The following is a 24,156-nucleotide window of genomic DNA, read 5'->3' as shown; positions in this document are numbered from 1 at the left end:
CCTCTTTGGTGACATATTTACATCTATTGAGTGTGCTTTCTGCAGAGTGGCCATAATTTGCATTCTTATGGGAGATTGGAAAGGAAGACTGCCCTATCAACTTTCAGTTTAGTGGAAGTCTTGATACTACATTGATCCCAAATAAATTTGGACAGTTTACTAAAGGTCCCACTTGCTCTCTGCATGTGAGCCATTACTTCCTTATCAATTCTCACGTTATCAGATCGCATAACACTGAGGTTTCCCAGGAGCTACTTGATACATCACTTCAATCTTCTTCAGTAAGAACAGTGACTAGCAGAAGCTGAGAATCTATCAACCATCAGCTAAAGAGTTTCTTTAGAATGTGCCACAAGCGCGCAGTCAATGGCAGACAAAAAATCTTGCATAATTTGTTTTATTTGTTTTATTTATTCTTTCATGGGATGTGGGCATCGCTGGCTAGGCCAGCATTTGTTTCCCAGCCCTAGTTGCCCTTGAGAAGGTGGTGATGAACCAACTTCTTGAACCGCTGCAGTCAATGTAGTGTAGGTACATCCACAGTGAAGGGACAGCAATATAGTTCAAAGTCAGGATGGTGTGTCGCTTAGAGGGGAACTTGCAGGTGGTGGTGTTGCCATGCATCTGCTGCTCTTGTTCTTCTAGGTGGTAGAGGTCAAGGGTTTGGAAGATGCTGTTGAAGGAGGCTTGACTGGTTGTTGCAGTGCATCTTGCGGATGGTACACACTGCTGCTACTGTGCATTGATAGTGAATGCCAAGGTGGTGGATGGGGTGCCAATCAAACGAGTTGGATGGCATTGAGTGTCTAGATTGTTGTTGGTGCAGCATTCACCCAGGCAAGTGGAGAGTGTTCTGTCACATTCCTAACCTGTGCCTTGTAAGGGGTGGACAGGCTTTAGGGAGTCAGCAGGTGAGTTATTCTCTGCAGGATTCCCAACTTCTGACCTGCTCTTGTAGCCACAGTATTTATATGGCTGGTCCAGCTCAGTTTCTGGGTTGAAGACCTTATCCAATTCTTGTAGTTTTGATGGATTGATTGATTGCTTTTCCCATGGTGCTGATTTGTATCCCAGCTCTTACCTGAAGGTTCTAGCATGTACTATTTCAGAGTTGACAGGAACTTCTCTGGACAACCAACGTTTGGAATTGCTACTTAAAGTCATAGAACGATATAACATTGTAGGAGGCCATTTGGTTTATCAAACTGTCCCAGCTCTTTGTTTGAGCTATTCAATTAGTTTCACACCCTCCATAGTTCATTTGCCAATCACTTAAATCAATGTATTCTGGTTCCTGACTCCTCTGTCATTGGAAACAGTTTCTCTTTATTTAGTCCATCAAAACCATTCATAATTTTGAACAACTCTATCAAATCTCCTCTTAACCTTGTCTGCTCTAAGGAGAACAACGCCAACTTCTCCAGTCTCTCCATATAACTGAAATCCCTCATTTCTGGAACCATTCTAGTAAATCTTCTCTGCGTCCTCTCAAAGGTTTTGACATCCTTCTTAATGGCTGATGCACACCACTGAACACAATATTCCAGTGGAGGCCTAACTGGTGTTATGTAAAAGTTTGGCATAATATCCTTACTGATATACTCTATTCCTCTATTAGTAAAGCCTATATGCCTAGCCTCCTATATGCTTTCTCAACTTGTCCCGCCACATTCAAAACTTTGTTAATATACGCGCACCTCCCACCCCCCGTTCCCTTGGCCCAGCTCTCTTTGTTCCTGAACCACCTTTAAAATTGTAGCAGTTAGTTCATATTGTCTCTCCTCATTCTTCTGATCAAAATGAGTCACTTCACACTTGCTTTAATTTGCCATGTGCCTGCCTATTTCAACAGCTTATCTATGTCCTCCTAAAATCTGTTACTATCCTCCTCATTGTTTACTACATTTCCAAGTTTTGTGTCATCTGCTTATTTTGAAATTATACCCTGTATTCCTAGTCCAGGTTATTTATATATATTAGAAAGAGCCGTGATTTAATATCAACCCCTGGAGAATGCATTGTACACTGCCCTCCAGTCTGAAAATAAGCATCCACCACTGGTATTGTTGCAACTATTAGACATTTTATATGTAAGTGTAGCCAGAGTCATGATTGGTTTTCTGGTGTTGCCTTTCTGTACAAATACATTTCTGCAATAAATTTACAATGAACATTGAAAAACGGTCCCATTGGAAAAATAGTCCCCTGTAACTGAACTGGACTAGCCACTATGGCTACATGAGCAGGTCAAAGGCCAGGAATACTGCAACGAGTAACTCACCTCCTGACTCCCCAAAGCCTGTCCACCATCAAAAGACACAAGTCAGGAGTGTGATGGAATACTCCCCACTTGACTGGATGAGTGCAGCTCCCACAACACTCAAGAAGCTTGACACTATCCAGGAAAAAGCAGCCTGCTTGATTGGCACCCCTTCCACAAACATTCACTCCCTCCACCACTGATGAACATTGGCAGCAAGGTGTACCATCTACAAGATGCACTGCAGGAACTCACCAAGGCTCCTTAGGCAGCACCTTCCAAACCCACGCTACCATCTAGAAGGATGAGGGCAGCAGATACATGGGAACACCACCACCTGGAAGTTCCCCTCCAAGTCACTCGCCATCCTAACTTGGAAATGTATCACTGTTCCTTCACTGTTGCTGGGTCAAAAATCTGGGAGCTCCCTCCCTAACAGTACTGTGGGTGTATCTACACCATCGGGACTGCAGTGGTTCAAGAAGGCACATCACCACCACCACCTCAAGAAGCAATCCATGTCCAAATGCAGCAAGACCTGGACAATATCCAGGCTTGGGTTGACAAGTGGCAAGTAATATTCGCGCCACACAAGAGCCAGGCAATGACCATCTCTTACAAAAGAGAATCTAACCATCACCCCTTGACATTCAATGGCATTATTATCACTGAATCCCCCACTATCAACATTCTTGAGGTTACCATTGACCAGAAACTGAACTGGACTAGCCATATAAATACTGTGGCTACAAGGTAGGTCAAAGGCTAGGAATCCTGCGATGAATAACTCACCTCCTGACTCCCCAAAGCTGTCCACAATCCACAAGGCACAAGTCAAGAAAGTGATGGATTACTCCCCACTTTCCTGGATAAGTGCAACTCCCACAACACTCAAGAAGCTGGACACCATTCAGGACAAAGCAGTCCACTTGATTGGCATCACATCCACAAACATCACTCCCTCCACCACCGATGCACAGTAGCAGCTGTGTATATCATCTACAAGATGCACTGCAGGAATTCACCAAGGCTCCTTCGACAGCACCTACCAAACCCACAACCACTACCATCTAGGACGACAAGGACAACAGAAAGATGGGAACACCACCACCTGGAAGTTCCCCTCCAAGTCACTCACCATCCTGACTTGGAAATATATCACCGTTCTTTACTGTCGCTAGTTCAAAACCCTGGAATCCCTCCCTAACAGCACTGCGGATGCACCTACACCACATGGGCTGCAGCAGTTTAAGAAGGCAGCTCCCCACCACCTTCTCAAGGGCAACTAGGGATGGACAATAAATGCTGTCCTAGCCAGTGATGCCCATGACCTGTAAATGAATTTTTAAAAATCCATAAGGCATGAGCCAAATTGTTACACATGGTCTAAACACACAATCTATGCTGACACATAGGTGGAATACATGAGATGTGATGTGTCCTCCCAACAATGGACAGACCCCCTGTTGAAACCGAAGTGCAACTTTTGCCTGCAAGTGTCTTTGCAGCAGCAGACTGGGAACGGGGGAGGGGGGGGGGTGCAGCGAATCCTCTTTAAATCCACCTTCCCTCTTACCTGGAAGCTGGTGCAGAGGGCCAGGGCTGCGGTCAGTTCAGAGGCTGCCTCAATTTTGAGCTACCTTCACATTTTCCTAGCTATAGCGGCAGAGCTCATGTCTCATAGTGAGGTTGCAAACTGGATAGATCTGCAGGACCTCCTACTGGGTCTGCCGATTTTTGCTCCACCCTCCATTCTGACATGGATCCCAGAGGTGGCTTCTTTAATTGGCTGCCTTCGGGAAGAAAGCAACTGACGTCCCACCATGGCTACTTCTGGGTTCCTGACCTGGAATTGAGCCTGACATTAAGGTCTCGGTAACTTTGGCAAAATCCAGCCTCAAGTGTGGACTCGCAGTATGGCCAAAGTCTTCTTCTTCCACCCTGTTTCCTTCACTTCCCTTCATTAGTAAATCACACTTTCATCATGTGCCCTTTCTTTAAGCTCACAAGTTGGCTGTCCAGGGAGCCGATAATAGGGTTGATGTTAAATGTAGGGAAAGTGCTAGATGCAGGATGTTGTGCGCAAAACCATGGTGCCTTCCAGTCCAGAACCTCCTCTTTGGGGCACACCCACCTAAATGGGCAATGTATTACAAGGTGTCACAATATGGCCTTTTAATTCAGGTAAAAATATAGAACTGTAATAGAACCATACAAAATTTTACTAACTGTTAACACAGAGAAAACTATGATTATGGGGAACAAATCCTGAACAAAATGTATAAACTTGCCCTTGGTTGCACCACGAATCCAAACTTTGTCTTCCCAATGCCTCCCATGCTCCCTTGTAGTCATTGCTTTGTGGATGGAGATGTTTTCAGAATTGCAGGGCCCCTGCCTGTCCACATTCTCTATCAACAGTTATATGCTATGTTTGTCTGCAAGCATAGCATACCAAAGATCATTATAGGAACTCTTTCAAAACCCTAAACAGAATGGCTGCAATCACTACACATCCCTTCTAGGCTCAGCAAGTAAGGTCATTTGAGCTTTGTTGTAACAGAAGTGAGCTAGAGCAGAAATTGCAGCTATGACTGAAAGATGTACCAATGACTCTCAACGTTTATGTCCTGCACCCACTGTTGAGGAAAAATGCTGAGGAAAGGGAGAAATCACTGAGACTGGTGAGGAGAAATGCATTGTGTGTCACGCCTTCCATGAAGAGAAAGCATGTGCATATGGAAAAGACGATCCACTTACTTTTGTAATTCTGCATGTGTCTGAATACTTTTCCCACATTGAGCAGCTTGGCTACTTCTTTCCTTGCATCAAGTTGCTGGCTTTTAGAGTGCCTCTCTTCCCTCCAAGGATTTGGCCCCCTTTGTTGGTCCTCTTGCAGCAGAAGCTCTGGTCTTCATCAGTGGGCAGGGTAGTTTTTCGCACCTTATTCCCCACAGTTTCCATATTCAGGGAGTTTCGCTAAGTGAAGGATTGATTGTGAAATAAGTGTGAAATCTGATCTCCGGCACCACTATCATGAGCATGTGCAGCCCCAGTTTTGTCAGGATTGCATAACTGATTTTGTGATGTCATCCCAACATAAAACATTTCACTGCAGTAAGAACTTACAAAACATTTTTTATAGCAACCCAGTATTCTGGATGCTTTAAAATTATTTAATAACTAGTTGATGTGATTTAATAATTTATTTAATTCCCTGTTGTGTTACGCAAGGATGAAAAGAATGTGTTTCTTTCATAATTGATTCTGTTCATCTTGCACTCTACCTTTTTATGGCCCAGATTTTACAGTGGTATTGTCAGTGAAACTGTAAAATTTCATGGTCATTACCCTACTCAAATGGACAGCAATCTCAAGAACCTGCACATACACAGAATAACGTGAAAATCCAGAAGTTGCTAGCAGTGATTCTATGCTTCTTGAGAGGGTGCACTGTTGAGATCTCCCAGAGCACAATCCCTAAGCAATCAGTGAATTGATAAAAACTTCCACTTTTACACCATTAGTCGCACTGTAAATGCCTTTGAAAAAGTTACAGCTTGTCAAATGAAGTGTAACTGGGGTTTTCAACAGTGTACTAACTTCATTATTACTGCTCAGCACTATCACTGACCCTGAAAAGCTAATATTACATTTTAGAATTTCAAATTTATCTGTGACGATGAAAACGTTCTGCACTTTTAGAATTTTTTAAAGTTTGTCTATAATATTTTAGTTTCTGCCTTAATCCATAATCATAATCATTTATTTTACTCACTGAAAATGTCAGTTAAAAGTGAAGGGTAATTGATGCTTTTGAACCTCCTCTAATGCTGTCTGTAAGAATACTTCAGTGTGGCTGGTTGCTTGACCTGCTTGTTGACATCACTGCTGCTGGAGCCTGAAAATCCCCTTGACTAAGTGCTAGATTTAGACTGCATTCAGGAAAGGGAAATCCCAGCCACAGAGATTGCTATAGTAGTGTGTACCATTGTTTCACTGCTGACTGCAAAATGTAGGCCTCTATTTCTCTTTCTTTCTGTCATTATTTCCTGCTTTTTCTTGTACATTTACTTTTGCTGTCACCTCTCTGTATCTCTTTTTATCTTGGACTTTCTCTATTTTTAAAAATTTCTGCATCCTTTCAATTATGCTGTCTGTGAGCCTCATGCATTTTCTTTCTCCTCTTTGTATGTCTCTACCTTTGCATCTCTAACCTTTCTCTCATCTTCTACAGGCACAATCTATCTCTCACTCTTACATACATAAAGACACAAAGAAGTATGATCACATTCAAAACTTCTTAAAAATAGATTTTTCTGCAATAAATGTTATCTTTTAAATTATTCAATTATTGATTTTAACTCAATCATGTTTAGATTAATATCTGTTGCAGAATTTATGTTCTCAATGTTTTGCTATCTTTTTACAAAACATCAATAGCAGTTCCACGTCACAATTAGTATGTTAAAAAAAGGATGCACCATAAAACTCTAATTTATATATTTTCACAGCCTGGGTGAATTAGCTTAATATCCAGTGGGTTTCTATGTTATTTAAGCAAATCGTTTAAGAGTTGCTAAGAGTTTACACACAGGAGCAATACATTTAACACTGGTCATTGATGCATCATGTGAATGTAATAGGTGACCTTTAAATAAAGGTATTAAAAGTATTTACCTATATCTTGACTTGTGATTCTTTTGCTGAATGTTTAATTATTTCTAACAGGAATGCAGCAGTGCTTCTGGATTAAAATAAAGACGCAAAAACTTTATAATGTTTCTCTTTATTCAGAATAATGTGAATGATCAAATATTCTACGCATATTCATACATTTCTCCAATATTCCTCTTTATAATATTCAGCATCACTGGGCATATCATACAAAACGTGCATATTTGGAAAGCTGCAAAGAACACTTTAAAGGTGTACTAAGAATAATTCTTGCTACAATATTCCCACCTTTCTGTGTGTGGAAATGTGTAAAACAACAAACTGCTAATTAAAACAAATGAGCATTTCAGTTAAAACATTGGTTGATGCAGAAATATATATAATTGATTTTTGAATTTAAATGTCTGCTGAAAAGGTGATTCTGCATTCCATATCTATTTCTAAGGGATTTCAGCAAATAGTTGACAATATTTTAGCACTGTAAACAGTCTGTGTACAGAAACAACTGCTGACTAGTTTCCTTAATATTAAACTCATTTACAAGTGATATAGAGAAATAAAAAAAATGCATCTATGGAACATAGAGTTAACAATTGACACAACAAAAGGTACTCCATGCTACATTAAACCTGCTGTTTTCAAGAGATCATTTATTTAAAAATGTACACAAACAGGTTCAATCTCTGAAGGATAAGGCAAGGCTCAAAACAATCAATCACCAATGATATTTGCAAAGTGAATTTTTAGTCTCACAGTTTATGGTTACCATAATGACAATACCTGTATATATTTTGCATAAGTTGCAAATTGTTCACCTACTTCTGTTCTAACATTTACCTTCAATGTGGTTTCACCAAAAGTTTCAGTTTCTAATGTTTTGTGTAATGTCGGAGTTTTTCACTTCTTGGCATTTCTTCTAAACTGTTGTCATTCAGTTTATGATTCTTCCCATGAATTCAGCATGCCAAAATTCTAATACTAGAGTTTCTGTCACCTCTGAGATGATGCAACGATGAGAGGCAGCAGCAGAATTGCAAGGCAAGGTTCTAGGCTCAGTGCACCTCCACATTCTCTTGCATTTTCCTGAAATTATTAAATTTTTTTTAGGGTCTTAAAACATTTCACAAAAATAATACCATAGGCACAGGACAATAATTTGCTGTTAAGAATGGTTAATATTAATTATAATACTAATGTAATTGCTAATGGTCCTATTTGAATGTGAGCTGAGTTTCTGACCCCATATCCTCATCATCACAAAGATCAGGTACATCCACATTGTCTACCTCAGCCCATCTGCTGCTGAAAATTTCATCTATGCCTATATCAGCACCAGACCTGACTATTCCAATGCTCTGCTAACTGCCTAAATCTCTTCACCTTTCCACCTCTATCTCTGCCACTCCTTAAAACCAACTTCTTTGACTAAGCCATTAGTCACCTGTCCTGATAGCACCTTCTTTGGCTTGGTATCATTTTTTGCCTGGTTGTAGCACATGTGAAGTGCCTTGTGATGTTTTACTACATTAAGGCTCCTGTATAGATGCAAGTTGTTGCTGGCATCAGTCTTCTTACCAGCTGGTTTCTGACTAATTTTCTACTGCTACCTATTGTATTTTATATTCCATAAGCTGAGAACTATTATCCTAGTAATTTAACCAGACCAAAATTAAATACATCATTTGCTTTATCATATATTTAAGCACTGGCTTCATCCTCACTTCGTTTATTGACAACCTTAGTAGTTAACCTTAATAAGACATAAGATGTCAAATCTAACTTCACTCAGTCATAAGATGAAATAACCTCTTCAACATAATGGATTTTGAGATAAAATATTCATGGTTCTAGTCAAAAAATATAAGCGTTAGAGAATGATAATAAGGGAGTAAGGTTTCCTCTGGTGACCATATACTAGTGACATTGTACACACAGTGGGATGATTTTCACTGATCCATATTTCTATTGAAATCTTTTTTTAATGCAGTTTTATGATATTGCAGGAAATAGTGAGGATGGAATTTATATTTTCAATGTTCATTCACTAGCACTTAGGCCACACTAAATAAGCTCAATGGGTTGCAATGATCTTTATTGAAAGTTTGTAAGCCAAAATACATTTCATTTTGACTTCATTTGTAAGTGATGTGCTTACTGCCCTCTGAAGTCATTTCTTGAAAATTATATCCCTCTGATTCGTTAGTAAACAACAGGGAAAACTATTTCATTGCAGTATTGTATTTACAACAATAACACTTAATATTACTTTAATTCTGTAACGAAATAAAATTGGTTAGATTGGACTGGATTTTCCAGTCAGCAGTGAGGCAATGGTGTTCACTACTGACCTCAAAGAAAGCTGCCCGTAAAGATCTAGTGACCTCTGTTGTGTGGGTTTCCCCACTTAGAATCCAGTTTAAATCTGACACCAAGTCAAGGGGATCTCCAGTCCTGCATCAGCAGTGATGTCAGCAAGCAGGTAAGTAGCCAATCATATTGACATATTCAGACATAGCAAACCAGGAAATTAAAAGGAACGATTATCCTTCACTTTTAAATTTTCAGATGGTGAACCAAATTATAAATATGACAGGATTTAGATAGTAACTAAAATATCATATAAAAAAATTAAAAGAATGCATATGTTTTTTAAAATCATATTGGAGAAATCAGACATTCCATAAATGTAAAATTAGCCTTTCAGGGCCTGAGAGGGCGTTTAGCAGTAATTATGATTTTAGTACTCCATTATGAGACAATTTAAATTCATATTAGAGAAAGTCTTCCTTTATATGTATTAAGTATCTATGGAAAGAGAATAAAAGCTTCCTCTTTCATTTAAGAACTGGTTAACCTATTGTTCTCAAATAACTATATGATATAATTTGAATAATCTGTTTTAAATATAATTGCTTACTTCAGCATGGAATGGATGACAGGAGTCCGGACGTCTTCTGATTTTCTGAGATCTGAGATGATCACATTTCAGTGATTCATTATGTTCACTGCAGTTAAGGGGTGTCAGTTTCAAATGTTTTCTTAAAATACTATATTTTAATGCATGTTTTTAATTGTAGTGCAGCTAAACTGATTGGAAAATCATGGTAGGCCTCAAACTTAGAAAAGGTCCAAGAAAATGAAGACAGATTGGGACTGATATGAGTACAGTAATAATATGAATGTGTAGTGAGCAGTAGGTACGTAACTGCATTAACACACATATATTAAAATGGTATATTTTGAATTCTCAATTTATGAATGTACTTGAGCTATACAGAACAATAGCAACACAGTCTGGCAGCATAGCAGTTATGTTATTGGGCTAGTAATTCAAAGACCTGCACTACTAATATGAAGAAAATGAGTTAAAATTCCATCAGAGAGTTTGAGAATTTGTATTTATTTAAAGAAAATCTGGAGATAAATACATGTAACAGTAAGAAAGTGACCATGAGGCTCCTGATTTATTCAGAATTGAACCACCCACTCAATGCTAACATTCTGAAAATGAATAAAATAAATGTACTGAAGTCATCTGCAATATTGAAATCTGGGAGGAAGATGACTTAAACCAAAAGCATGATGTTAATTACTCCCAGAGATTGAGACTGCTTTTTAGTCAGGGATACAGAACTTGTCTTTGCACAGGGTTTCCTAAATTCAGATTTGGGTCTTCAGGTGATAATCTTTCATTTTTCACTCCACTATAAAAATGGAAATAGCTGAAGGTGGTTGGGCCTAGGATACTGCCCTGAGGAACTCCTGCAGCGATGTCCTGGGGCAGAGATGATTGGCCTCCAACAATCGCAACCATATTCCTTTGTGCTAGGTAGCGAGCCACTCAGTTCAAGGGCAATTAAGGAAGGGCAACAACTGCTGGCCTTGCCAGTGCCCCTCATAGCCCATGAAATCTCACCTCTGGATTTTAGTTCTTTTAGCCAAGACTTTAATGAGGTCAGGAGTTGAGTGGTCCTGGCAGAGCACAAATTTACCATTGGTAAGTAGGTATTCATAAGTAGGTGCTGCTTGATAACACTGATGACAGATTCCATTACTTTGCTGATGATTTGAGATATGGGAAACTCTTGGTGATGGACATTGAAGTCCCTAACCATTCTGTATATTTTGTGCCCTTGCTACCTTTCGTGCCTCTTCTAAGTGGTGTTCAATGTGGAGGTACATTGATTCAACAGTTGAGGGAGGGTACTCGGCAGCAGTTAGCAGGAAGTTTCCTTGCCAATGTTTGACCTGATGCCATGCGATTTAGTCTGGAGTCAATGTTGAGAATGCTATGGTCCTGGCTGTTTGCCATTGTGCTGTCACCTCCAGCTGGTCAGTAGGACAGGACCTACTCAGGGCTGGTGATGGAGGATGCCACATTGTAAGTGTAGTGGAAAGTGTAGTGTGCTGTAAAGTTCAGGTGTCATTCACTGCACCCAGGTAATCCACCAGTCCAAGGCCGAAAAAGAGGAAAATTTGCTCTATGATGATTTTCAAATTCTTAAACATAGCACAAAAGGAGCTGTATCTATGTAAGGTAAAAAATATTACTCACTCTAACTACATGTAAATGAAACTTATTAAACTGACATGAAACAAATTGTAGACTGATCCATACCTGCTTGGATGACTTCCAAAGTAACTACATAATAGTTGAGGCTGTTGCCAAGTTACACATGCATTATATCCTATAAATAGATATCGATATTATTTTGAGGTGTTTTTATTATACATCTGTTTTACTACTACTGCTGGCTGAAAAACTTGCATTCATAAAACTAAGAATTTTTAAAAAACAGATAAAATCTAGAGACTATATTAAAGGATATACATTATTTCTATAGGGTCCATTGTAATTGGTCCAATAGCGCAATCACAGCTGGCGTCTACAACCACCATAAAGAGGTTACTGCTTGGAATCTGTTGGATGACAAATGACCTGCAACAGACATAAATGGAACACATTATTTAACTATAGACGTATCATGAGATGAGCATCATTTCTTTAAACATTCACCATTACATGCAACTTCAATAGGTAGTGCAGTAAAAGTTTATTCTTAGATTTATAAAATTAATTTGAAATCAATTCCATTGTACTGAGGCTTGTTTCACATTGGCAGAGTGGAAACCAAGGCAATTGGACTTTCCAGTACAAATCTAGCCACCCCTAAAAGATATTGGGCAGAATTTAATGGAACCTGCTAGAGGGGGCATGATGGCTTGGTGTAGGTTGGGGAATTGGGCGAGAGGGCATGTATTGGATTCCCAGCATTGGGAAAACTGTTCCCAATTAAGTTAGGGATGGGAAGGGTCCAATGCGGGAATCCTGCCCACCAACAGCAGCATGTCAATTAGGCTCATTAATTAGTCACTTCTGAGCAACTACCACTGAGCCCACAGGAGTTTAGTGGTAGTTTAGGGACTTGCACACCTCTCCCATGCTCTCCCAAAGGCCGGCCCAGCAAACCCTGCCAGGTTTTCATGTGGCCTCATAGGGGGATCCATCATTGTTGATTGAGAGACCTGGCATTAGGAAGCAGGGGTGTTCTGAAGGCCACTCCTTTGCTCCCACCTCTGACCCCCTTGCCCCATCCCCCTCTACCTCAAGCAACTCCCTCACGGTGACTCCCATCCTGCTCCCTTCACCTGTGCCCAAGGATTCAGTGGGGATCCTCGGGTTGGGCCTTGGAGCATTACCAGCAGTAGCTGTTGTTCCTGGTGGCACTGCCAGCAATTGAGAGCTGCCAGTCTCTGACTGGCCGGCAGCACTCAGGGGTGGGATTTCTGCCCTACTGGGGGCTTGACTGTGTGAAAGACCTGCAATGGTCAGTAAAGTGCCTAAATCATGTCGGGCCTCCCCCACGGAAGTGATGTGGGGCTTCACTGGTTCTCCAACTAGCGGTGGGGTGGTGGGGTGGGGGTGGGGGTGGGGGAACCCCTGTCACCAGCACTAAATCCCAGTCCTTGTGTGACATTTCTCAGCATTTATTGCATTTCTTCCTCATGGTCTCTCTTTTCCCCAACTCAATGTGGCATGAATGTGATTAAAAGTAGGTATAAGTTGCCAAGAATGTCATTTCATTGAGCACACATTACCAATATTGAACAAATCACTCAAAAATAAACACTTTCTTGACAAATCAGCCACTGGTATTAAATAATGTCTTACATTGATTTCCATTTGTACATGTTTAGAGGCAGAAAGTATAACATTCTGAACAGAGTTAGTAGAAATTATAAAACATTCCAGAAACAATATGATGAAACTGAAACTCACCTATATAAGTCTCGAACAGAAAGACTGATCCTTGGCCTAGAGAATGGGTTTTACACTGAACATGACAAAGTATCAAACTGATAGCTTTCCTTCTTTTCAACAACATTTTTGCAAAGGGCTTATGAGCACAAAGAGCTCCTGTTTATGAACCATATCTAAGCATAAACCTTTTTGTTTTATAGACTTCCTCTCCTTTCTTTAACAATAACATAGTCCTTCCAGGATTTCTCCTCTTTAACTCCTATGTATCCTTTCTTAGATATGCATTGTGCTCATAACATAGAAACACAGAAACATAGAAACTAGGAGCAGGGATAGGCCATTCCACCCTTTGAGCCTGCTCTGCCATTCAATATAATCATGGCTGATCCTCGAAATATGCCATATTCCAGCTTTCTCTCCATACCCCTCGATGCCCCTAATTTCCAAAAAATTATCAATTTCTTTCTTGAATATACTCGGTGACCCGACGTTCACAGCTTTCTGTGGGAGACGTTGACCATCCTCTGAGTAAAGAAATTTTTCCTAATCTCAGTCCTAAATGGCCTGCCCCCTATCCTGAGACTGTGGCCCCTGGTTCTAGACTCCCTAGCCAGGGAAACATCCTCCCTGCATCTAGTCTGTCTAGCCCTGTTAGAATTTTATACGTTTCAATCAGACCCCCTCTCATTCTTCTAAGCTCTAGTGAAAACAGGCCCAGTCGAACCAATCTCTCCTCAAACGACAGTCCTGCATACCCAGTATCAGCCTAGTGAACCTTTGCTGCGTTCCCTCTGTGGCAAGTATATCCTTTCTTAGGTAGGGAGACCAAAACTGCATGTAATACTCCAGGTATGGTCTCACTTTCTGTATAACTGCAGTAAGACATCCCTACTTCTGAACTCAAATCCTCTTGCAATGAAGGCCAACTTACCATGTGCCTTCCTAATTGCTTGCTGCACCTGTCTGTTTACTTCCATTGACTGGTGTACAAGGGCACCCAGATCCCTTTGTTCATCCACACTTCCCAATATATCACCATTTAAATAATACTCTGCCTTTCTGTTTTTCACACCAAAATGTAAAACTTCACATTTATCCATGTTATACTGCATCTACCATGTGTTTGTCCACACACACAACTTGTTTAAATCATCCTGAAGCCTCCTTGGATCCTCCTCACAACTCACAACCTTGCCCAGTTTTGTGTCATCAGCAAACTTGGAAATATTGCATTTGGTTTCCTCACCCAAGTCATTTATATATATTGTGAATAGCTGGGGCCCAAGCACTGATCCGTGCGGTATACCATCAGTCACCGCCTGCCATCCAGAAAGAGACCTATTTATTCCCACTCTCTGGGCTGAATTTTCTGGCTGGCAGGTGGGGGGGGGGGGGTGGCGGAGCAGAAGTGGTCACGGATCCGGTCAGCGCCCACGACCGGGTCGATGCCGCCATTTTTCGTGGGTGCGCCAATTAAGGCCCATCCAGCACACTTCACGACTCCTGTGCATAGTGGGAGTGGGCGGGTGGCAGTGGGCGCGCTCAGCTCACCGGGTCCAATGGCGACCTGGCGGCCTGTATAAAGGAAGGCCTGGCAGCCTCAGAAAGGCTGCTCACAATGGCTGGGTGAAGGTCTCTGCAGAGGGGCAATGGAGGTGATGCAGGTCCGGAGGGTCAGCCATCGGGGCAGGCCAGGCCAGAGGGCAAGGCGAGGGGCCAGTGTGCCCATCGTTTTTACGATGACTGCCTTGCTGCCCTCCTCGAGGGGGTGTCAGAACGGCAGGAGGTGATGGTTCCCTAGGATGGGAGGAGGAGGCTCCCCCACATGACGAAACGTGCCTGGGAGGAGGTGGCAGAGGTGGTGATCTCCCGTGACGTGGTGCAGCGTACCTGGATCCAGTGCCAAGGCGCTTCAACGACTTGTTGTGATCTGGCAGGGTGAGGACAATGTTGGCATTGGTCATTTAAACCAGCAGATCGGCTTAACCCCCTGCTGCCCCCACCCCACCTCCAAGGCTGAGTGCAGTGACTGCATTGAATCATTGCTGGCATGTGTCCTTCGCTGGGTGGGCCAGCAGATGTTGCCCATGCCAAGGTCACCCTTAGAGGGTGATAAAGAGATGGGTTCTGCCCCCATAGCATGTGGCACACTGAGACCCACATGACTGTTTTGGGGGCAACCTGGAGGAGCTGGAACTGCAGGACACGTCCAAGTCAAGGTGATGAGATACTGGGAAGGGAACAGGGGGGCGTGGCAACGAACCATCTGCTGCCCTCTGCACTCCACGTGCTTGCGCCTTCTTGCTATGGAAGGATATACCATGTGGCGCCTAATGTGATGCAGGCAGAATGTGACCAAGAGGGGTGGGGTTGGTGGGGGGGGGGAACAGGCCTAGCACCTTTGTGAGAGTGTTTGGCAGCAGAGAAATGAGGAGGCACTGGAGCCCTGATATGTCCCACTCTGGCTGGGGTGGGCCGTGCGTGAGGAGATTCCAGGTACAATTTGCACTGATCAATGCTTGTCTCTCATTTTCAGGAGAAGAATGCTCATAACGCTGTACAGCGTGTGAGGACTGGTGGTGGCCAGGCGCAGATCGCCATTCTCAGCTGGTTTGAGCAGGAGGCCCTGGATTTGGAGAGGCACCATGTGCCCAGGTCCACTGGTGTTGGTGAGGCTGGGGTGCCACGGCCAGGTATGTATGGCCAGCAGTGAGGTCAGCATTGTTCTCCCAACAGCCATAGCAGTGCTGAATGTTAATTTTGCAACATGGCTTGACCATTGCTTATGGAAGGATGAGCGCATAATGATCCAGGGGACAGGGATGCACTTTGTCATTGTCTCCACGTTAACTGATCCAATGTCCTTGTTCTTCCTTTCAGCATCATCGGAGCAGGGCCGGGAGGAGGAGCCGCAGGGGTTCCCTCTCATGCCTGAGGGCCCTGAAGTCTCACCAGCATCACACCATCTCTGCGAAGCAGGCACCAGCGCAGATACTAGCACCCCGGTCAGAGTTAGAACATCAACTAGTGTCCCAGGGGACAGCAGTGAGGGCACTTCACAGTTGCTGGAGGAGCTGGCAGAGACAGAGAGAGTGCCCATGGTGCCAGCAGTCAGAGAACAGTAGGGGACCAGTCACATTCTTAGTCGGTGCCTGATGATGTGCCTCTGGAGTTGTCCGCAATGCAGCAAACACAGGAAATGCAGCCGGGTGTGCAGGAGCATTTTGGGCAGGAACATGAGGCTATGCTTGGCTTAGTCTCCGTGGTGGAGGAGTCTACGCGGACGATTGGCAAAGCAATGAGCGACATGTCCGAGCGCCATGCGTCCTCCATGGAGAGAGAGTGGGGATGCGTTCTAACCAGTAAGCAATGACCACATTGGCAATGACCTCAGCTGGTCAGTGCCAGTGTGGGAGATGGTCTGGGCACCAAATTTCCCAGCTCGATGCCTATCCATCCACGGTGAGCAGGGAGGTCCGAAGTGACCTTTCATTGGCGCAGCAGCTGCCTGTCATCTCTGTGGGCTCCTCTCAGGGCGCTCTGGATGAGTATGGCAGCTCCTCCGCCCCTCTGCCAGTGACCGTAACATCCAGTGAGGCTGCGACAACTGGGGAGATGCCAACTGTGGAGCTGGCAGATCCCTCCCAGGTGGGGCCAGCACAGGCTCCACAGGCCAGAGGACAACCGCCAAGGTCATTGAGGCCAACAGGCCAGCAGAATCAGCAGGCTGTCTCAGATACAACTCCCTGTGATGGGGCAGCACCAAGACGTAGCACCTGTAAACGTAAGTATAACGCACCTTAGGCACACCACGGATTTATCACTGGTTCTTTTGTGTTGGCCCGAGATGAGGTCTTTATGATTTGCTTTGAATTGGATCACCATTGTAATTTTTTTGTCTTAAGTTTCTTTGCTTGTGATATTAAATTCAGACATGTGACCATGACTGAGGGTGCCTTTTTCCTTTTGCATGTGCATGGTTTCCAAAAATGTTATGCTTTGTGGGAAATTCAGCTTTATTAACAATGCCCTTAGTTACTGTTCCTAATCTGGCACATTTGGCACTTAGATACCGGGTATGGAGCCTACAGCCCAGGCTTGTCCTGGAGGTCCATCTGTGGTATGCTAGCTGAAGGATCACCGGGTATCCCTGCCTCCCTGCAGTATGCCCGGATCAGCGTCTACCCCCTCAGCATTTCCCTGTGTGTGCTCATCCTCGGACTCACTGCTGGACTCATTGTGTGCAGCCGCAGCAACTGTGTTCACGTCTTCATCGTCCACTGCGTCCCCCCTTTCCAGCACAAGATTGTAGAGAGCGCAGCGTGCAACCACTATCACCGTCACATGATCTGGGGGATACTGGAGTGCGCCCCGAGCGGCCCAGGCATCGGAAACGCATCTTGAGATGACAAATGGTTCTCTCCACCACAGCCCTTGTGGAGGCGTGGCTCCTATTGTACCGCTGTTCAGCTTCTGTTCTTGGATGACGGAGAGGCGTCAAGAGCCACCTTCTGAGGGGATAACCCTTGTCACCCAGCAGCCATCCATCCAGCCGGGCTGGAGCACTGAAGAGCCCTGGCACCTGGGAGTGTCTGAGGATGTAGGCATCATAGGAGCTGCCTGGGTACCTTGCACAGACTTGTAGAATCAGCATCCTGTGATCAGACACTATCTACACGTTCACAGAGTGGAAGCCCTTCCTGTTGACAAAGGCACCCGACTCACCTGCTGGCGCCTTGATGGCCACATGTGTACAGTCTATTGCACCCTGGACACGGGGGAAGCCAGCAATGGCCGCGAAGCCTCTGGCTTGCTGTATCTGACTGGCCTGGGCCCAGCGGTAGTGGATGAATGTCAATGTCCGTCTGAATAGAGCGTCTGTAACCTGCTTGACACAAGTGTGGACAGCTGATTGGGAGACACCGCAAAGATCACCCACCGACCCCTGGAAAGACCTGGAGGCATAGAAGTTGTGGGCAGTTGTGACCTTCAGAGCCACTGGCATGGGGTGTCCACCCACACAGTTAGGAGAGATCTCAGGCCCAATCATCTGACAGATATAGTTGGCTGTCTCCCTTGAGAGACAGATCCTCCTTTGGCACTGCACCTCAGACATATTGAGGTAGCTGCTTCACCACCTGTGTACTCTGGCAGCAGGATAGTGGCGTCTTCTGCAGCCCCTTCCACCTTGGACAACCTCTTGGCCCTGCACCCCTTGTGCCTGTGCCTGTCCTCCCAAAGGCGGTTCCCCTGGAGGCTGAATGTGCACTCCTGGCCTCCTCCCCCTTCTAGCCCTCTCTTCCTCCTCAGAGGAGGTGCGTCCACTGGACAGTTCAGCTCCCATTCCCAGGCTAGGGGAAGGCTTCCTAAAACCTGCAGGCCCAAAAAAGATTCCTCACTGCAGAGTGCTGACCTGAAGATTAAGAATCCAGACAAAGCAGCTGTTTTGAAGTATTACAGATCACAGAGGCAAGTTTAAACAACTTTGAAAAATCAATACTTGAGAGGGCACACTGGCGACCCCAGTGGGCCCTCTTATCCCGCCCGTGGATGAGAACATACAAATGTGTCCTACCTGCCTGCCCGTTGCGCCCGTGTGCCGACCTGAAGACTGCACGGTTGCCGAAACATCGATGTCGATTGGTGAGTCAAGGGCCTTAAGTGGCCCGTTAATTAATGGTGGGTGCACAGCGGATATCTTCATGTGCCTGCCCAACAAAATATCGCGATGGTGCGTGGTGATGTTGGGACGCTCGCCCGACGTCACTGCACAGACGTGCGGGGCCCACCCCCGCACGTGAATGGGAAAATTCTGCCCTCTGTTTCTGGTCTGTCAACCAATTCTCAATCCGTGCCAGTATATTACCCCTGATCCCATGTGCTTTAATTTTGCCCACTAGCCTCTTATGTGGGACCTTATCAAAAGCCTTCTTGAAATCCAAATACACCACATCTGCTGGTTCTCCCTTATCTATTCGACAAGTAACATCCACAAAATACTCCAGTAGATTAGTTAAGCATGATTTCCCTTTCATAAACCCATGCTGACTTTGCCTAATGCCGTTAATGCTTTTGAAGTGTTCTGTTATGTATTTTATAATAGACTCTAGCATTTCCCCTCCACTGATGTTAGGCTAACTGGTCTGTAATTCTGTTTTTTTTCTCCCTCTTTTTTTAATTAGTGGGGTTACATTTGCCACCCTCCAATCTGTTGGAACTGCTCCAGAGTCTATAGAATTTTGGAAGATGATCATCAATGCATCCAATATTTCCAGGGCCACTTCCTTTAGTATTCTGGGATATAGATTATCAGGCCCTGGTGATTTTTCAATTTCTCTAGCACCATTTTTTTTACTAATGCTGATTTTCTTCAATTCCTCCCTCTCACTAGACCCTTGGTTCCTTAGCATTTCTGGGAAATTATTTGCATCCTCTTTTGTGAAGACAGAGCCGAAATATGTGTCCAATTCTTCTGCCATTTCTTTGTTCTCCATTATAACTTCCCCCGTTTTTTACTGTAGGGGACCTACATTTGTCTTTGCTAATCTTTTTCTCTTCGCATATCTATAGAAGCTTTTACAGTCAGTTTTTTATGTTCCCTGCAAAGTTACTCTCATATCATATTCCATTTTCCCCTTCTTGATCAATCTTTTTGTCCACTTTTGCTGAATTCTAAACTGCTCCCAATCCTCAGCCTTGCTGCTTTTTCTGGCAATTTTATGTCAACTTATATGTTACGTAATAAGTAAGAACTGCAACATTTCAGATGCAAAGGTTCACTTGTCATATTTGAAAGGGACCAGTGCAATGTTCCAAACATTGTTTGCCTGTGAATTGACATCAATATTAATTGCAATATTTGACCGGCACAGACAGCACTTTGTGAACCCAGATCAATACATGTAAATATCAAATTCAAGTTTCTGAGAATTCCAATTACAGGAACAGTAAAAGTAAATCTTCAAATGTTTTTCCATTAATCTATGCTTCAGGAGATTCATGAATCAAAGCTTCTGCAAACTGAAGGTGGTAAATTCGGACAGTGAGTTTAGTAAATGGAAATAATCTACAGTGAAATCCAACATATTCAAACATAGAGTATGTTATTCTTATTCAAGACTTCCTTGAGTGCTTGGACTCTTTTCCCAACTCAGGCAGGTGGGTCTCTGCGCTCAGACCCATATACACCCGTACTCCATTTCATACTGATTCTCATTCTAGGCTTGTGGCACTTGTGGATGAAGAGTATGTTAGAGCTGAGAATGAGAATGCAGCACAAGAGGGACCTGGCTGGATGTGGTGAGTGGAAAGCTGGGGTGAAAATTTCGACTGAGAAGGAAGGGGAATAGGCAGAGCAGGAGGCCAGAGCACAGAATTACAGTTTGAAAGAGGGTGGAGGTCAGAGGAAGGGTCTGAAGGAAGCTAGGTTGTCAGAAAAAGAGCAAAAGCACAAGTAGGAAAAGGTCCTGTGACTTACACCCAACAGATGGAGCAGAACGTTGCAGTCAAAACCTTTACTGGGACAGAAACGACAGGGAGGTTGTATGATCGGGAATAGTGAAACACTGGCAAAGGTCATTAGAGGAAAAACTGTCATCCCAAACCAATGAGGTTTGAATGGCCGAAGCTGGAATGAGGTGAGTACAAGCCAGTAGAAAAAATAAAATCAGGTAAATCGTGATGGTCTTAGTTTCCAAAGACCAATCAGATTATTCTAAGAATACAAGCATGCGTTTAATGTTTCACTTGGGCCACTCAAGGTATTGAAAAAGCTAGTAAGGTATGTGCCATGTGATTGTCACAGATCAATAAGTTCATTGAAGGTAAAACAGACTAACAGGCTAATCAGATAGCTCACAGAGGACACAAATCAATACTATTAATAAAATATGTGTTGGTAGATCATGAACTTCACAAAAAAGAATGACACATTCTGGCATCATCACCTTATCAACAGGCCTCACTATATAGCTATTAGTGAATAATGTTTATTGTAATGTAATATTGATGAATATGCCTCTCAATGAGATATTGTGATGAACAATTAAACAAATTAGCAGTAAACTGGGAAAATATACAATTGCAATATAAATAAAAACTATATGGATAGACAATTCACTTCATTCATCAAAAGCCCAAAAACAGTGATATATTAAAAATACTGCAGATGGGAGTGCACATAATAGTAATGAATCCCTTCTGTCAATAATAGAATGCATGTACAAATGTAATAGAGAATGGATTGGAAATAATTATACTGACTTCTTACTGATCACAGGTCTCCTGCAATTATTACTCAATATTACTATGTTTGCCAGTTTTATAATCAGTTTTGATGATACTGATACTGGACATATATAATGGAATCTGAATATAAAGCATATTCAATGGAACAGTCATTTCATTGCTGAGGTAGATCTCTCAAAATTTCAGTAGTTTGAAAAATTTATTTGTAGTTTTTTATATTTATTGCAATTAAAGGAATGGGCTCCTATAAATTTGTCAAGGATCTTTTTATCTTTTATCTTTAGTTCCCAAGTTGAAGTGTATGAAACATATTTAACATTTAAGCTGACTGATGTAGATTAATTTTACAATAAGTAGATTTGATCAATTTCTATAGTCATTTTTTGTGCTTTCTTGACAGGTAATAAAAAGGAAAAGAAAGGAATGAATTTGCTTTTATATTGTGCCCTTTAAGACCTCAGGACTTTAAAGCCAATGAAATAATTTTGAATTGTAGTCTCAGTTGTAAAATAGGGAAATCTGACAGCCAATTCACACAGAATGTGGTCCCAGAAACAATGGTAGTGTTGGTTGAGAGATAACCATTGACAGGTCACCAGGAGAGAACTCTCCAGCTTCTTTGAATAGTGCTGTGGGATCTTTTATCTGAGAGACCTGATGAGACCTTGGGTGGAATTTTCAGCCCCCGTTGGCATTGGGCATCATGGCAGTGTGAGCGGACAATATGTCAGGGAGGCCAAAAATCGGTTTCACGCGGTTGTGAAACCAGTTTACGATTGTCCGCTCCGCCCATCAATGGCGGCTGTGCTTCCAGCCGCTGCATGTCGGAAACATCATTTTAATACACCTCCCTCTCATTATAAGCCCCGCTTGCCACAATCATCCCCCCACCCTGGATCACCCGGGCATGTCAGTATGATTACGCAGTGATGAGTTTCACAACTGTACATAAGCGACGTGCACCTAGCGAGCTGCACTTCTCCCGAGACTTCAAGGTTTGTTTGCTTACCTTGCTTCGGGCAGCACTCATGGTCATCAGAGCCAGGTTTTGCAGGCAACAACACATCACTTTTAGGGGGGCTCACAGGCAGGTCTCTACCTACTAGAGCAGCCATAAGGCAGGGGGTGCCCTTTCAGTGGCTGCAAGGCTGGGCTTGCTTGGGGCAGGGGGAAGAAGTGGCCTCAGACAAGGGAAGAGGCTGCAGGGTGAGGTTTGCACTGGGGAATGGGGGTATGTCAGGGTGTATATGGGGGCACATGTTGATCTGTGCATGTGGTCTCAAGATGGGGAAAGCTGAGGAGGCAGTCTCCAGAGCATATAAGGCCAGATGGAGGTGTGTGTGAGAGGGTGAGTGGTGATGCCCCTTGAGCAGTGAGTGAGTTGCCAGTGAAAGTGTGATTGTCTTGTGAGTGTGTGAGTTTAGAGTGATGAGATGGTTGCCTTACCCTAGCAGCACAGTTGAGATTATTCATCCGTTTTCTGCACTGGATAGTCAACCTCTTGTATGCAGTATTGGCACTGACGATCTCTGCCACCGCCTCCCAAGCTAGAGTGGTAAGATTAATGGGCCCCCTGTGGCCAGAGCGGGGGGTCAAGGACATTGTGGGGGGCCTCTGTAGTGTCCAGAAGACGTCTTCAGGATGCGCCACTGAATTGGGGGGGCTGCACTCTTCTAGGCCTTTGGGGCCATGTCTTCACCGGTGCCCTCCTGGGCTGCAAGCATTGAGAAGTGTGCGCGCGGCTTCAGTATAAATATGGCACCCCGTGTGAGGAACGGCGAGGTAACGGCATGATGGGCAAATTGGAGGCCACCTTCCAGTGAGATGGCATGTTTCCTGTAGCTGCATAATTAACGAGGCAGGAATAGGACGATACAGCGCAAAAACAAGTAATTGAGACTGGCGAGTAAAACAAATTTTTTCTTGCCCGTTACCGCATTTTTTGCAAATTTGGGACGATTCCACCCCTTGACCTAACATCCCATCTAAAAGACGGCTCTTCGACAGTGCAAGTCAGGCTTGGATCTATGGCCTACTGAACTGGGGGAAGATTGCTATCACTGAGCCAAGGTTGATGCATACGTAATATCCACGGATATTCTCACAGTTTCTCCTTAAATGCAATAATCCTTTCAAGGAATTCCATTTTATGCATAAGTTCAAAAATAATAGCACATTGAAATCAAATAGAATATCAACGTTAGAAATAACAAAGCTGTGTCTGAAGTCTGCTCCCAAGCCTCTGCCAATGTAGTTCTTGACTACTTGCCAGGAAGTATATAAACAGTTGCCAGGTGGAAATACTAACAGACTTTTTCTACCCACCACCCCCCCCCAACCCCGCCACCCACCATCCCCCACCACCACCCCCCCTCACCCCCGACATTGGAAAATAAACTACACAGCTCAGCTAGGATAGGAACATAGTGGAGCGCGGGATTTGACTTGTATTCCTCTACGGCACAGCACTGTACATGTTCTGAGATAGACTGCAGTGGTGTATGTTACTGCAAATATCACTGAATACTAGAGGCCTCAAAAATTGCCAGAATACTATCACTTTGTAAATAGTGATGTACCTTTATGTCAAACTTCAAAGGGGTAAAATCCTTTATGGCATCATCTTTAAAATAGATCAATAATAAAATAACATCAGTCAATTGTACCAATAAATTCCAACAGCCTTATACACAATTTATATAGCTGTTTT

General features: G+C 43.5%; 1 protein-coding gene across 1 annotated transcript in view; it reads right to left on the bottom strand.

The window, feature by feature from the left end:
- Positions 1-7,927: 7,927 nt before the first annotated feature.
- cacna2d3a (calcium channel, voltage-dependent, alpha 2/delta subunit 3a) overlaps positions 7,928-24,156 on the bottom strand; it is a 1,018,794-nt gene continuing 1,002,565 nt past the window's right edge. The window contains exons 36-38 of the mRNA XM_041191614.1: positions 11,767-11,876; positions 9,855-9,937; positions 7,928-8,020 (exon numbers count right to left, since the gene is read on the bottom strand). Coding sequence (XP_041047548.1) covers positions 7,928-8,020; positions 9,855-9,937; positions 11,767-11,876 — 286 coding nt within the window. The remainder of the gene's footprint in view (positions 8,021-9,854; positions 9,938-11,766; positions 11,877-24,156) is intronic.

This window comes from Carcharodon carcharias, chromosome 7 (assembly GCF_017639515.1).
Source record: "Carcharodon carcharias isolate sCarCar2 chromosome 7, sCarCar2.pri, whole genome shotgun sequence".
In the NCBI taxonomy this organism is placed as follows: Eukaryota; Metazoa; Chordata; class Chondrichthyes; order Lamniformes; family Lamnidae; genus Carcharodon; species Carcharodon carcharias.
Note: the sequence above shows the minus strand (reverse complement) of the source record. Positions and strands in the feature narration are given on the sequence as shown.